Source organism: Camellia sinensis, chromosome 9 (genome assembly GCF_055761805.1).
Source record: "Camellia sinensis isolate YWXY chromosome 9, ASM5576180v1, whole genome shotgun sequence".
Classification (NCBI taxonomy): Eukaryota; Viridiplantae; Streptophyta; class Magnoliopsida; order Ericales; family Theaceae; genus Camellia; species Camellia sinensis.
Window position 1 is genome coordinate 139,128,664 of NC_138969.1, and position 16,246 is coordinate 139,144,909.

The 16,246-nt window shown below is 42.3% G+C and overlaps 1 protein-coding gene across 1 annotated transcript; it reads left to right on the top strand.

The window, feature by feature from the left end:
• The first annotated feature begins 7,558 nt into the window (after positions 1–7,558).
• Positions 7,559–13,636, top strand: LOC114312895 (uncharacterized). The gene is made up of 2 exons (XM_028259189.2): positions 7,559–8,436; positions 13,369–13,636. The coding sequence occupies exons 1-2, from the start codon at positions 7,559–7,561 to the stop codon at positions 13,634–13,636; spliced, it is 1,146 nt and encodes a 381-aa protein (XP_028114990.2).
• The last annotated feature ends 2,610 nt before the right edge of the window (positions 13,637–16,246 follow it).

Here is a 16,246-nt window from a genome sequence, read left to right on the forward strand (position 1 = left end):
GTTGGATTGAGAAAAACTACAAAGCTGAGGCTTTTGTAGGGGATAAGGTGTGAGTGGAGGACAAATGTCAACATTCTGGTGGTTTTTGTAGGGGATAAGGTGTGAGTGGAGGACAGATGTCAACATTCTGGTGGTTTTTGTAGGGGATAAGGTTTGAGTGGAGGACAGATGTCAACTTTTGGTCGATTGGTCGAATCTGTTGGCTGATGGCCATTTCTCGAGGCCGGTGTCCTTTCCTTATGGCCGAGGGTCTCCCCTCTTGCTCCATTAGCTTTTTAGAAGTTGAACATGCTGAGAATTTGGGGAATGCCATAATTTCCAATGCCCTCCAATGATGATTTTTGCGGTGTCACGCCTATTTGCTTATCGAGTTCTTGTAAATTTGCTTATCGAGTTGTATTTCTCTCTCCTTAAGTCATTGATTTGCTTATCGAGTTGTACTCGCACTTATTTGGCTTATCGAGTTTCCTTGTTTTGTTTATCGAGTTGTAAGTCGGTTCACTACCTGATTATTACGATGCAAGTGCTCAATTTTCAAATGAATTTCAATTTCATTCACATTGTTATGTGATGCCATGCGATGCGATGCATAGAACGTGCAAATGTAACACCTTTTGAACAAAATAGCTGTTTCATTTCCCTCATGTGTTTTGCAAAAATACACACTTTTGAAAAAAGTAAAACCTGCCTGAGGCAGTGCAATGTGCTTAAACCACTTTTTTTAAATATAAAAAAAAAAAAAAAAGAGGAAAATAAAGCAGGACACAGCTGCATCAGTGCTATCAACTGCAGGAGTAAAAGGCCCTTCTCCGTCCTCTTCTGCGGAACAGCCTCTACACCATCATCACCATCTTCATCATCAAATTTTGGGCTGTGTGTTCAACTTTCAACAAGTGTGTGCCGCGTGTTCACCTTCAAAATGGGCTGCGTGTTCATGATCAAAGTTTGGGCTGCGTGTTCAACTTTCAACAAGTGTGTGCTGCGTGTTCACCTTCAAAATAGGCTGCGTGTTCATCATCAAAGTTTGGGCTGTGTGTTCAACTTTCAACAAGTGTGTGCTGCGTGTTCACCTTCAAAATGGGCTGCGTGTTCATCATCAAAGTTTGGGCTGCATGTTCAACTTTCAACAAGTGTGTGCTGCGTGTTCACCCTCAAAATGGGCTGCGTGTTCATCATCAAAGTTTGGGCTGCTTGTTCAACTTTCAACAAGTGTGTGCCGCGTGTTCACCTTCAAAATGGGCTGTGTGTTCATCATCAAAGTTTGGGCTGCGTGTTCAACTTTCAACAAGTGTGTGCTGCGTGTTCACCTTCAAAATGGGCTGCGTGTTCATCATCAAAGTTTGGGCTGCGTGTTTAACTTCTTTCAACAAGTGTGTGCTGCGTGTTCATAATCAAAATGGGTTACGTGTTTAGAAATTCAAAAGTTTGGGCTGCGTGTTCAACTTTCAAAAAGTATGAACTACGTGTTCACGACAAAAAGTTTGAGCTGCGTGTTCAGATGTCAGAAAAATGGGCTGCGTGTTCAAGACAAAAAGTGTGAGCTGCGTGTTCAGAAATTCAAGTGCTTGAGTTGTGTGTTCAAAATGCAAACCAAATGCTGAGTTATGGACCGAGTGTTCAGATTGAGCAGTGTTATAAGCTGTGTGCCCGAAAACGAGCTGCCTGCCCGGAAAATGAGCTGTGTGCCAAATGAATGGAATGTTGTGTCGTAAGTTATGTACCAAGTCTTGCATTGTGCATGCAGTTCATCGCGTTATTTTGCGCACCTACGCTGGTCTAGGAGACCTTAAATCCTCTAAAGGTGCAATTCCTTTGGTGTTTCTCGTGCCCGAACGACTTCCAGTGGTCTGGTATAGCCACCTGCCTGTGTTTGCGGTGAGTTCCTTGGAGACCAACTGAGACGGTGGAAACTAGAGTTCGAATGGCTCATGCCTAGAGACAAAGGTTTGGGATTTCCGAGACTAAAGTCTGGTTTAAATACCCAGGGGTATATCCTCAGCTTGAAATCTGTATGGCAGCCCCATAGATTGAGATAGCATCTGTATGCACCTCATTTTTGGATATTGATCCAACCTAGTCTGTCACCCTGTTGGAAAATAGGGAAAGCTGCGGCCACAGCCAGGGAGAAAAGTTGCACCTGCAGTCTAACCAGGAAAAAGGGGAAGGTCCCCAGCAGCATGAGGTAGGTCATTGCCAATTGCCGCTGTAAGGTACCTTCGCTTTCTAGTTATTACATTGCATTTTTACATTGCATTGCATTGCATAAATCCTAAACTTTCAAGCCAGCTTCGCGTAGCGTATAAGTCCAACTTTCAAGCCGGCTTCGCGTAGCGTATAAGTCCAACTTTCAAACCGGCTTCGCGTAGCGTATCAGTCCAATTTTCAAACCAACTTCGCATAGCGTATAAGTCCAATTATCAAAAATCTTCCTGCATAACATTTTTGCATCATGCCCCTGAACTACGCTGGTTTGATTCCTTGCAAAGGGATACGTAGGCAGCCTGCGGGCACAACCATTTACTCATCTTTGTTTATCTCATCTGTTTGTCTAAGTCTTCGGCCTTGTCAAAAATGGGTCGTCTCTGGGCTTTGACATTCACTCCCGTCACTTATGACTTCCGAGTTCTGTCAAAGAGAGGAAACTGTAGACACCCCATTTTTGACCGACCTTAAGACTCAGACGTCACTGGTTGAGCGCTCAGTGATGACGCATATTGTGCTCGTTCTGAGGTTTCAGAGTCTCAGCTGAGAGCCTTGCCTCCGGACTTCTGGATTCTGTGTGCTTTGTCTCAGTTTGCGAACCAGGTTCTGTCTTCTCTTCCTGAAGGGAGGGAGAGGTCTCGTAGACCATCTCTCAGTGGCCTTAGGCTACGTTTTGTGGTCGTAGGCCATTTTTCCCGTTTAGAGCCCAGTTTTTGATTTTCGGAGCCGTCGGCCGTGTGCCTTGGTTCAGGACCGCTTAACCACCTCCGTTTTCTCTGATTTTTGGCGCACACCTTATTTCCTCCCTTTTGAGGGACACTGTGGCCCGAGAGACCACCTTCGTGGTCGAACGCCACTTCCGATGCCTAACAGCCCATTTTCGGGGTACCGGGCCGCGCATTTCGGCCCCCCGAACCTTCGTTTTGCATCCATTTTGGTCCATTTTTTGGCAGGGGCCTCATCTTCATTGTTAGAAAGATGGTGGTATGGTGGTAGACCAGTAATTTTTCTAAAAAAAAAAAAAAAAAAAACCAGCTTTTGTGGTCAAGAGTGATTCAGCATGAATCCGGGAAGAAGGAAAACATCTGCGCGGATTTACCGAAATGGGCATAACTCTTTGCACAAGGGGAATTAAGATATTAGGCTACCACCGTTGGAAATATTACTTTCGGGGCTTCATTTTTGACTCAAGAATCTCCTAAAGAAAATTCCGGACAGAGGAGATATGGTTGATTGAAGTGGGGCATCACTCCGTTTGGGCCGAATCTGCGCGGCTTCACGGAAATTGGCATACCTTTTTCCACAGGAGGAATTTTAATGCAAGGTTTGTGGCATTGGAAAGATAACTTCAAGGGCTACATGACTGAACAGATTTGGGGCTTGAACCTTTTGACCCCTAGCAGGCCAACCAGGTAAGGTGGTCGGCCGGCCACCTGAACCTTTTGAACTGGTTTTGGCCCTTTTGACCAGGCCGGCCCTTTTTGTCCCTCTAAATGTATTCCAGCTACACCAGCTGTATTCCACCAAGCCCTATGTCCAAAATTTTCCCTCTTGTTTTGGTCCATTCAAATTGGTTTTCCCCCGCTTTGTTTTGGTCCATTCAAATTGGTTTTCCCCCTTTTTTTTGGCTCCAATTCAAATTGGTTTTCCTCCTTTTCCCCCCCCCCCCTCTTTTCCTCTATAAAACCAGCACTTGAGCTCCATTTGGAAGGGTTAGAAAAAATCATTTGAGAGCTTTGCATTAAATCTCCCTCTCTCTCTACTCCAAACCTCAAAACCCTAAGATTCTTGCACCATTTACACACCAACCCATAGCACCACACCTCCATACTCCATTCCAGAAACTTGGAAGCCATTTGCAGAGGTTGGAAGCTCAGAAATTTGGTCCAAAAGCTGCTGGTTCATTGCTCTTCAAGGGTAAGCACACTTTTCCCCTAAAACTAGTCTTTTCTTGCTTCATTTATAAGCCTTGCTTGAAAGCATTTTTGGGCTCCGACCCAAACTGTAAATAGTCATATTTTGTGCTCATCTCCATGTTTGATTAAGGGTGTTTCTCTGTTTGAGGTCTCCTCCTCACCCTTTGTGTTTAAACTCTCTTTTAGGCCTATTTTTGCATGATATTTTAGGCTTATTTCTGTGCTGTTTTGGGCCTGGTCATAAACTGTGAAATGTCTTTTTTTGAGCCCCTCTTCAACTTTGTTGAAGGGCTCTCCTCTATTTGAGGCCAGCAGCTATCACTTGCCTCTTTATCCTTCTTTTAGGCCTTTTTCTTGCATGATATTTTAGGCCTACTTGTGATTATTTTTGAAGCTTGACATAAACTGTAAAGTGCCTTTTTTTGAGCCCCTCTTAAACTTTGTTGAAGGGATCTTCACTGTTTGAGGCCAGCTGCTGTCCCTTGTCTCTATTCTCTCTTTTAGGGCCATTTTTGCATGATAGATTAGCCCTACTTGTGTTTGTTTTTGAGAGTTGTCATAAACTGAAAAATATCTTGTTTTAATCTCATATTCAAGTTTGTTTAAGGTTCGATTTTTTTTTGAGGTCATATGCTTCCTTGTATGCTTGATTGTCTCCTATCTTGAGCCTTACGCCTAAGCCCTTGTTGCATGCTTTGTTTGGCCTTCCAACCACTGAAATCCAGTGGATTTTCAGTGGCTAAGACACTATTTTGAGCTTCCAAATCAGAGGGGGGTGACCCCCTCTCACCTTGACTTGTTTGGTGGTCATTTTGGCCTTCCAAAGAGGCCCTATCTTGCATGCTTTGGAGTCACTTTCTAGGGTCAATTTGGTGAATTTTGGGACTACCATATTTGATTTTCATAGTTTTTTATCCCATGCCGAATGTCCATCTTTCATGTGCTTAATGACTCCTTGCATGGCCCTCTAAAGTAACTCATCATTTTTGCATGCCATGGTTGCATATCAGTGGTTATTTGAGCCTATTTTCACATGTTTTATTCACTGATTTTTGCTGGTTTGGTGAGATTCCATGTGCATCCTATACTTGCCACGTAAACCATGTTTGCTAATCAAAATTGCATGCTATTTTAGTCCATCTTGCTAGCACCTTTTGGCCATGCTTTGAACTGAAAATGCCCATGTTTTGGGACTGCCTTGGCTCTGTCTTCATGCTTCATGATCAAATAATGCATGCTTTGTATAGCTACAAGTCATTCTATGTGTCTAGTTTCGAGTTTCGGGGTTTATCTCATGCATCGGGTGCCGTATTTCCATAATTCGGGACCATTTTGCATCATATTTCAGTGCTGGAATCTACATGCTTGTATGCCATATTCCATGCCTTGCCATGCCTTGTTAGAGTTGCATGTTATGCCTAGGATCGGTCCTCGATTTGCGTGCATGTGTGCACGCATTTCAATAGTCTCATTTGCACCTAATGGCTACTGATGTGAGTGTGGCTGAGGTCCACTCATGTTGGTGTAAGTCCATTATGCATTGTGTATGCCATTTCAATTCATAGCATTGTGTATGCTAGGTTGTATGTTAGAGCATCGTGTATGCCATGTTACATCGCGCATTGTGTATGCCATTTCATAGCATTGTGTATGCTAGGTTGCATGTTAGAATTGCATTCATGCATGTCATGCGTATTGCATTGTGTTTGGGATAGGAGTTAGCCCGAGCACGGGAAATGAGGGACGTTTCGTACTTCGAGTGACGGAACGTGTCTCAATTCCCAGTCACCGACACTCCGGATTATCCATGATGGAGTCTCGGCCTTGTTGTGTTTATGTGTGCATTCATTTCATATTAAGTCGTGCAAATCGACTCCTCGGCCATCATGCATCGATATGCGTGATTTGTGGCACGAGGATCGAGGACTACACTCCCTGAAGAGTAGTCAAGCATACATGAAAATACATTGCCATGCCCCTTTCCTGCTCTCTGTTGCAGCAAATCAAAAATCAGCAGCTTTCAAAAGCCTTGCACAGCATTCCGGCATCAATTGCAAACAGAGGCTAATTGGAGCATCGCAATGGATTTCCGTGCCAAGCAACCCGAACATGCATCATTCATCATCCAGAGCAGAGTCGAGGCAGTCCCTAGCTTGCATGCTAGTTTACTACTTTCCTAGTTTAATTTGTTAATTAATTAGGATTTTGTATTTATTCGGACTGTATTATTTATTCATTTGGGACTGTATTATTCTTTCGGACCCTCTGTGCGAGGGCAATGTTGTAATAAGTGTGTGTGTGTGTGATGTATGTCTTCCAACCCCACGTCTTTCTCCCTTTTATTTATCAGCTTATGATGGTTAGATTAGGGCATGTTTCAATTAGCATACAGTATGATAGCATGTTTGCATTCATTCATCTGTCTTGCATGCACCGGGCTCGGCGCATCATACTAACTGCATTGTATTTCAATTCCAAGTTGAATACTTGTTAGTTGTAGCATTTCGCATGCCATCTTTAGAATAGCCGAGCCTATCTTAGTTGCATTTTGCATGTGTTGCATTAGGCATTTCTGTATAGTTAGGATCATGCATGGATTTCTAACATAGCTTTTTTTTTGGCTTGGAGTACTCGATAAGTGTTTATGTTTTAGCATCCTTGCATGTGTGTGAGTGACTGCCATGATAGCATGCTTACCATGAGGCTAACTGCTTATGTGATATAACTGCCTGAATGCCTGTGGATGAAGGTTGGGTTATTTGGATTGGAACAATTCATCAATTGTGAGTTTTAAGCCCACTAGATAGTGGCAAATCATCTTATTTTCTAAGCCCACCTGAGGGTGGCAAATCCACATTTTAGCCTTCTTGCGAGTAGCAAACCGTTTTCAAAACAAACATGAGATGTTTCATTCCAATTCAGGCGACCCAGTCTATACTTGTATGCTGTGCGCATCACATAGTAAATCTAGGCTGATAACCGGAATAAGAACGCGTAATGTTTCCAAAAATAGATATCATATTTAGTAGAGGCCGATCTTTGATCGGGCGAGCGGGAGTGCTCACGAAGTGACCTTCCCCAATCGTACCCAAATTTCCGAGCCGAGGCAACTTTGGTGATGACGGACACGTGGCCTTAGGCAAACGAGTTAGGGTTTCCTAAATTTCTCCAAAATAAAACATTTAGGTGGCGACTCTGTATCTGGCAAAGCAGTCCATGTTTGGCACTTCTTTCAAAAAATCTGTTTTCTCAAAACGATTTGCAGGATTTGGACTCTTTGGTTCAGATTAAGAACCGTGACAATTTGAGAGTCCGAACTTGTAGAGAGCCCAAATGAACAGAACGAGACTCACCCTCCCGGGGCGTTCGGGGACGTCTACAATGACGAATATCAAGATGAATATGATGAATTGATAGAGGACTATCAGAGGGGGAATTTTATGGAGGGTGATACTCTAGAAAGAGAGGATGTACGAAATTTTGATAACTTGTTAGCTGCTTCCCAATGTCGCTTGTACCCAGGTTGCAAAAACTCAGATACTCTGTTAGCATTCGTTATTCAGATGCTACATGTGAAGGTAGAAAATAGGTGGAGCAATAATTCTTTTGACAAGGTTTTGGAGATACAAAGGCGATTCCTACCAGAGGGCCATGTAGTGCCAGGGTCAATTTATGAGTGCAAGAAGTTACTACATGACTTGGGCTTGGGATACGAGCTCATCGATGCATGTAAACATGATTGTGTACTACTCTGGAAGGAGAATGCTTGCCTTGAAAAATGTCCCACATGTCGAGCATCTAGGTACAGAGTAAATGATAGCAAGGGTAAGAAGATCCCTCACAAGATATTGCGTTACTTCCCATTGATACCTAGGTTGAGAAGATTGTACATGTCTAGGAAGACGGCTAAAGACATAAGATGGCATATTGATAAGCGTGTTGACGATGGTGTAGGGAGTCATCTGGCTGATTGTAAAGAGTGGAAGGAATTTGATTTGCATTATCCAGAGTTTGCCCTAGAGACTCGCAATGTTAGGTTGGGCCTAGCCACTGATGGGTTCAACCATTTTAGAAACACGAGCACTTCCTACAGCATGTGGCCTGTCATACTCATGCCATATAACCTCCCACCTTGGAGATGCATGAAGGCCCCATTTTTCATGATGTCCTTACTTATTCTTGGACGTAATCAATCAGGGACTGATATCGATGTCTACCTAAGGCCATTGATTGATGAGTTGAACGAGTTGTGGGAGAATGGCGTGATGACTTATGATGCCTCCACTAAACAGACCTTTCGGATGCATGCAGCTGTAATGTGGACCCTAAATGACTTCCCTGCTGTAGACACCCCATTTTTGACGGACCTTAAGACTCAGACGTCACCAATTGAGCGCTCGGTGATGTTGCATATTGTGCTCGTTCTGAGGTTACGGAGTCTCGGCTGCGAGTCTTGCCTCCGGACTTCGGGGCTCTTTTGTGCTTTATCTCGGTTTACGAATCGGGTCTTGTTTTCTTTGTTTTCTCTTCCTGAAGGGAGGGAGAGGTCTCGTAGACCATCTCTCAGTGGCCGTAGGCTACGCTTCGTGGTCGTAGGCCATTTTTCCCGTTTGGAGCCTAATTTCTGATTTTCGGAGCCGTCGGTCGTGTGCCTCGATTCGGGACCGCTTAACTACCTCTGTTTGCTCCGGTTTTTGGCACACACCTTGTTTCCTCTCTTTAGAGGGACACTGTGGCCTGGGAGACCACCTTCGTGGTCATACGCCACTTCCGGTGCCTAGCAGCCTGTTTTCGGGGCCTCGGACCGCGCCTTTTGGCCCCCGAACCTTCATTTTGCATCCATCTTGGCCCATTTTTGGTAGGGACCCTATTTTCATTGTTAGGGAGGTGGTAGTATGGTGGGAGGCCACCTTTTCCCCTTGAAAACCAGTTTTCTCTTTTTCTCTCTCCTAAAGTCGATTTTTCTGACAAAAAGTTGGTTTTTCTCACTTTTGAGCCACAATTTCTGGCTTTTCATACCACCATTGTGTTGTGCTCATCTAGGAGGCCACCAATATGGGTAGGCCGACCAGTAATTCTTCTTGACCCTTTAGAACCTTGCTAAAAAGCTGGTTTTTCTCTCTCTTGGGTCACATTCTCTGGTTTTCCACCATACAGCTGTGTTGCACTCATCTAGGAGGCCACCTTTCTGGGATGGCCGGCCAGCATTTCTCCTTGAACCTTTTGACCCCTGGTCGGCCGACCACCTTAACTGGTCGGCTTGCTTCCTACTTTTTGGTCTCTTTGAGTGTAAGCCAGCTGTGCCAACTGGAAGCCTCAGAAGTGATCCTCCATACATATGGAGGATCTTTGAGCTTGGTTTTAAGCTTCTTGGAGAAAATTTACAACCTCTCCTCTATAAAGGACGGGCTGAGCTTCCATTGCAAGGGTTGAACCTTTTGGTTAGAGCTTATACACCTCTCTCTCTATATCTCTACACTTGAGCTCCAAAACCCTAATATTCTTGCACCATTTGCACACCAACCCTTAGCACAACACCTCCACCATCCATCCAATAATCTTGGGGCTGATTTGCAAGGGTTGAAGGTTCACCAACTTGGTCCAGAAGCTGCTGGAGTCATTGTCTACAAGGGTGAGTCTCTATTTCTCCCTTTTTTGCATTGTTTTGCTCCATTGATTAGCCTTATTTGCAAGCATTTCTGAACTTTGTCATAAACTGAAAAGTGTCTTCTTTTGAGCTCCTCTTGGAGTTTTATTAAGGACACTTTTTTGTTTGAGGCCATCTACCTCCTTGTATGCTCTATCCCTCTTTGTAGGCTTATTCTGCATCATATCTTAGCCCTACTTGTGGGCATTTTTGAGATTTTCCATAAACTAGAAAAAGTTTTTTTTTTGACCTTCTAAACATGTCTGTTTCAGGACTCTTTTCTGTTTGGGGTCATCTTCTTCCTTGCATGCTTCATTTCCTCATGCTTTGAGCCATGCATTTAAGCATTTGCATTGGCCTTGTTTTGGCCTCTTAGCCACTGAAATCTAGTGGATTTTTAGTGGCTTTGATGTGTCTTTGAACTTCAAAATCATAGAGGGGTGACCCTCTCACCCCTCATTCTCTTTACTTTGTTGGCCTTCCAAAGGAGCTCCATTTTGCATGTGAAGTCACATTTCAGGCCTTATTTTGTGAGTTTTATGGTTTTCCTTGACTCTGTCCGGAGCCCCTTTGGCCATATTTTATGTCTATGATGCATGTGTAGAGCAATCTTGTTCAAGGCCTTTCAAAGGGACCTTTCATTGCATGCTTCCTAGACCAATTCTAGGGCCTATTTGGTGAGTTTTAAGGTTGTCATAACTCATTTCCAGAGGTGGTTTTGACCTTTTATTTTTCCATCATATAGGTGTAGAGTAAACCCTTGCATGGCCTTCCGAAGGAGCTCATCATTTTTGCATGCATTGACTAAGTTTCAGTGGTTATTTAGACATATTTTGTCATGGTATACATCTTTTCTTGGCTGGTTTAATGAGCTTTCATATGCTTCATATAGTTGTAGAACAACTCATGGTTCACTAGTTTTCATTGCATGCTTTGTGGGCCCTTGATTTTAGCACTTTTTGGCCATGTCTTAAACTGATAATGTGCTTATTTTGGACTGCCCTAGCTCTTTTTTGGGTCTCATGATTGAATGATGTTTGTTTTTCTTGCTTGTAGTTCAATACCCATGCTTAACTTTGAGATTTGAGGTCCATTGCATGCATGTGCTGAGGTGTGTTCATGTTTTGAGGCCATTTTACATCACATTTCAGAGCCTATATGAATGCCATATTGCCATGTTTTCATCTCTTTAAGTGTGCTTGAGAGTCGGGCTTGTATGCCTCATTTACCGACCATTGAATGAGCTTCATTTTCATGCTTGTTGAGCCATCATTTTAGGCCAATTTCCCACTATTTCAGACCTGCCTAGGGTCTTTTTGGGATTGGTTTTGCCACTGGTGCATTGCTTTGAGTACCTCTAGTGTAACGCACTTCACTAGTTTCGGTACCCAGGCCCCCTAGCTTGCATTGTGTGACATGTTTGCATGTTTCGGGACCATCTTTTATCACATTTCAGAGCTGTATCATGTGTCATTTTATGCCATGTTTCATCCTTTGCCATGCTTAGTTAGAGCTGCATGTTATGCCTTAGGATCGGTCCTTTGCATTTGTGCATGTGTGCACGCATTTCGGTTGTCTCATTTTCATCTAATGGCCACTGATGTGAGTGTGGCTGAGGTCCACTCATGTTGGTGTAAGTTCATCGTGCATTGTGTATGCCATTTCGGTCCATAGCATTGTGTATGCTGAGTTGCATGTTAGAGCATTGTGTATGCCATGTTACTTCGAGCATTGTGTATGCCATTTCATAGTATTGAGTATGTTAGGTTGTATGTTAGTCGCATTGTGTATGCCATCTCATTTGCATCGTGTTTGGGATAGGAGTTAGCCCAAGCACAGGAAACGAGGGACGTTTCATACTCCGAGTGACGGAACGTGTCTCAATTCCCGGTCGCCGACGCTCCGGATTACCCATGATGGAGTTTAGGTCTTGTTGTGTTTTCATGTGCATTCATTTCACATCGAGTCGTGCAATTCGACTCCTCGGCCATCATGCATCGAGATGCGTGATTGGTGGCACGAGGATCGGGGACTACATTCCCTGAAGAGTAGTCATGCATACATATGTGAAAATACTTTGCCATGCCCTTTTCTTGCTCTCTGTTGCAGCAAATCAAAAATCAACAACCTTCTGGAGCTTCGCACAACATTTTGGGATTAAGTGTAAACAGAGGCGAATCGGGGCATCGCAATGGATTTCCGCGCAAGGCAACTCGAACATGCATCATTCATCATTCGGAATAGAGCTGAGGCGGTCCATAGCTTGCATGCTAATTTATCCGCTTTCCTAGTTAAGTTGTTAATTAATTAGGATTTTGTACTTATTCGGACTGTATTATTCATTCGGACTGTATTATTTATTCGGACCCTCCGAGTGAGGGCACAATTGTAATAAGAGTGTGTGTGTGTGATGTATGTCTTCCAACCCCACGTCTTTCTCCCTTTTATTTACCAGCTTATGATGGTTAGATTAGGTCATGTTTCAATTAGCATACTTATGCTCGCATGTTTGCATCCATTCATCTGTCTTGCATGCACCGGGCTCGGCGCATCATACTAACTGCATTGTATTTCAATTTCGAGTAGAATACTTGTTAGTTGTAGCATTTCACATGCCATCTTTAGAATAGCCGAGCCTACTATAGTTGCATTTTGCATGTGTTGCATTAAGCATTTCTGTATATTTAGGATCATGCATGGATTTCTAACATAGCTTCTGTTTTAGCTTGGAGTACTCGGTAAGTACTTATGCTTTAGCATCCTTGCATGCGTATGAGTGACTGCCATGATAGCATGCTCACCATGAGGCTAACTGCTTATGTGATATAACTGTCTGAATGCCTATGGGTGAAGGTTGGGTTATTTAGATTGGAACAATTCATCAATTGTGAGTTTTAAGCCCACTTGAGAGTGGCAAATCATCTTGTTTTCTAAGCCCACCTGAGGGTGACAAATCCACATTTTAGCCTACTTGCGAGTAGCAAACCGTTTTTCGAAACAAACATGAAATGTTTTGTTCCAATTCAGGCGATCCAGTCTATACTTATATGTTGTGCGCATCACATAGTAAATCTAGGCTAATAACCGGAATAAGAACGCATAATATTTTCAAAACTAGATATCATGGTTAGTAGAGGGCGACCTTTGATCGGGCGAGCGGGGGTGCTCACGAAGTGACCTTCCCCAATCGTACCCAAGTTCCCGAGCCAAGGCAACTTTTGTGATGACGGACACATGGCCTTAGGCAAACGAGTCAGGGTTTCCTAAATTTCCCAAAACAAAACATTTAGGTAGCGACTCTGTATTTGGCAAAGTAGTCCATGTTTGGCACTTCTTTCAAAAAATCTGTTTTCAAAAACGATTTGCCAGATTTGGACTCTTTGATGATTTATTGGTCTTGCATTGCACTCTACGAGATTAGATACAGGACCGTGACTTTTGAGTCCGAACTGTAGTGAGCCCATATGAACAAAATGGGATTTCCCTCCCGGGACGTTCGGGGACGTCTACACCTGCATATAGTGACTTATCCGGATGGAGAACAAAAGGTTATTTGGCTTGCCCTCCTTGTAATGATAATTCGTTATCACGTGGGTTGGTCAGTAAGATCGAGTGGATGGGTCATCGAGCATACTTGCCTAATAACCACCGTTGGAGGAAGGACAAGAAGTTCGATGGTTTAACTGAGCTTAGGAAGAAATCCCTGGATTTACTGGTGGAAAAAGTAATGGCTCAATTGGATCAATTGCAGGAAGTCAAGTTTGGAAAGAATCCTACCAACAAGAAAAGACCACGAGAGTCTAAAGAATTGAATTGGACAAAGAAAAGCATAATGTGGGAGCTACCGTATTGGAAGAAACTAAAGCTCTGACACAATCTTGATGCCATGCACATTGAGAAGAACATTTGTGAAAACTTTTACGGGACGATGTTGGCCATAGATGGGAAAAACAAGGATACGTACAAAGCACGTGATAATTTGCAAGAAATAGGCATAAGGCAAGAATTGCATCTACAGAGGAAAGATAACGGATCCATTGTAAAGCCTCGGGCAGCCTACACATTGGATTCTCGACAAATAGATGGTTTTTGTGAATTCTTGAAGTCTATTAGTTATCCAGATGGCTATGCAGCAAACATCTCAAGATGTGTGACTTCTAAAAATAGCAGATTATTGAGCATGAAAAGCCATGATTGTCATGTCCTGCTTCAGCGACTTGGATTGATACATTTGGATGTAGTGTTGAGTAGTTGGGTGGATTATTATTATTATTATTTTCCTAATGTATTTGCATTAGGTTGTGTGGATTAGATGGAAGAGAGAGAATGCCTAAGAAGGTATGGTTTTGTATTTAATAAAATGGAGAAAGATTCAAAAGAATGTTGGACTCAAATCTAACTCCATTCACAAAGACGTTAAAATCTTCAAATCACTCAAGATTCCCATGGCAAAGGACCCAAGTGGTTAGTTGACAGTCGATTCAACACCTAGGTGCCAATATTTTCTTTTTTTCACTTTATCGTTCATCTAACATCGATGTGGCAAGATTAATTTCCTACAATATATGACTGATATATTTCCATGTTAGATGTTCATGATTGAGAAGTTGCATTGTAATGCATAATGTGGTACATTAGCTTAGCTAAATGCAATAGGACGTGGATGTCTAGTTCATAATATTCTAAAAAGGGGCAAGGCTCCAATTTTACATGGACTGCACTTGGACTTCTGTAATAAAGTGTAGGATCAACATGAGTGTTCATTTCATGTTTCTCATTAGTTCATGACTACATGACATGCTTATTTAGGCTTTATTTGGTTTAGTAGTTAAGGGTGGCTTTGTTACTTTCAATTTTGCTAGATTTGGTTTGTATAAGTATGGATCCATCCAGGGATTTTTTTTTCATTTTTTTATTTTATTTTATCAAGCTGTATTATTGGATTGTTATTTGTGATTTTATTAGGTATAGAAAAGTCTTAATGGTCAAAGAGCCAAATTTCTCTATTTCTGAGTGTTCTTTCTAGTAGAATTAGGAGAAATCTAGTATCCTGTAGATACGTATGTAATCTTTCTATCCTATAAATTAAAGCTGACATTGTGAAATTGTATTCATGTAGTTTTGCTTAACACTTGCAAAAAAGTAGTTGTACATATATTCAAATGCTTTCAAATGCTTTCAAATGCAATGCACTTATCTCAACTTCTAAGTGAAAGACAATGGACTATTTAAGTATCTGTTGAATGCCCAAATTCTCTATTTCTCTTCAAGTTGACATCAATTGTTGCTTCCAGGAGCAGAGGACTCACTGGTTTGTAAAGCTGATAACTCTGGGACTTTTAAAGTCAAATCAGTGTTCAACTGGTGTGAATCACTTTGGGGTCCAGATTTAGCCTTACCTTCCTTGATCTGGAATAATCATGCCCCTCCAAAGACACAATTCTTCACTTGGAATAATCATGCTGCTGCTAGTGGATTTGGTTGCTTCTATTCCTATTTAATTTGCTACTTGGTGTGTTCCTACTGCTGCTGCTTGATTTGGTTGCTACTGCTGATGCTTGATTTGGTTGCTGCTACTGCTGCTTGTTTTGGCTGCTTGCTCTGTTAGTTGGTGAAGAAAAATCCAAGTCTAGATGCCTTATTTTGAAACAAAGGACTTTTTAGTGTGTCTATGCCTTGAGAGTTTACCTGGTTTGGGGTGAGTTTGATCTGTTCTACTTCTGTAAGTGCAGTGTTTTCTGTTGGTTCTGTCTGTTTGAATGGTAATGATCTGTGAATATCTTGGCTACACATTGGCACATTGTGGTATTGCTGATCTGTTGATCTGTGTTGATCTGTTGTTCTGTGTTGATCTGTCCTGTGATGCATTGTTGATTTGTTATGGATTGGTCTGTCTTTTATTGCTTTGTCTCTTTGTTGTGTGATCTGGGATTTTGTTCCTGTGATTATCTAGTATAAAAAATGGATTAAGGCATTGCTACTAGAGTCGTGTAGTGCTTATCTACTCTTCTGGAATGGTGATCCTTTGGCTCTATATGGAATAAATTTGCTCCTCCCAAAGTGCAATTTTTTGGGTGGTTGGCATGGTTTGGTTCTGTTTCTGTGCTTATCTGGGCTAAACAATGGATTGGGGTATTGTTGATTTTTTTTATTCTTGAATGGTGACAAATTGGCCTTGCTTTTGTTATGCTGTTCTTCTGCTTATACTAGAGCTTGTTATTGTTAATCTGTACTACATGTGCTGATCTGTTCTGTGCATCATTGCTGATCTGTTTTGTTATGCTCTTGGATTACAAAATGGAGTGAGGCAGTGCTGAGAGAGTCTGGTTTTGATGTTCTGCTGCACTACTGGTCCGGTATTGTATTAGGATTGGAAGTTCATTTTGCAGTAGTTTTCTATGCTGAGTTGGATAAAGATGCACTTCTTAATCATGTATTTTTTTCCTTGGTTCATGAAAAGAAGAAAAAGAAAGTGTCCTAT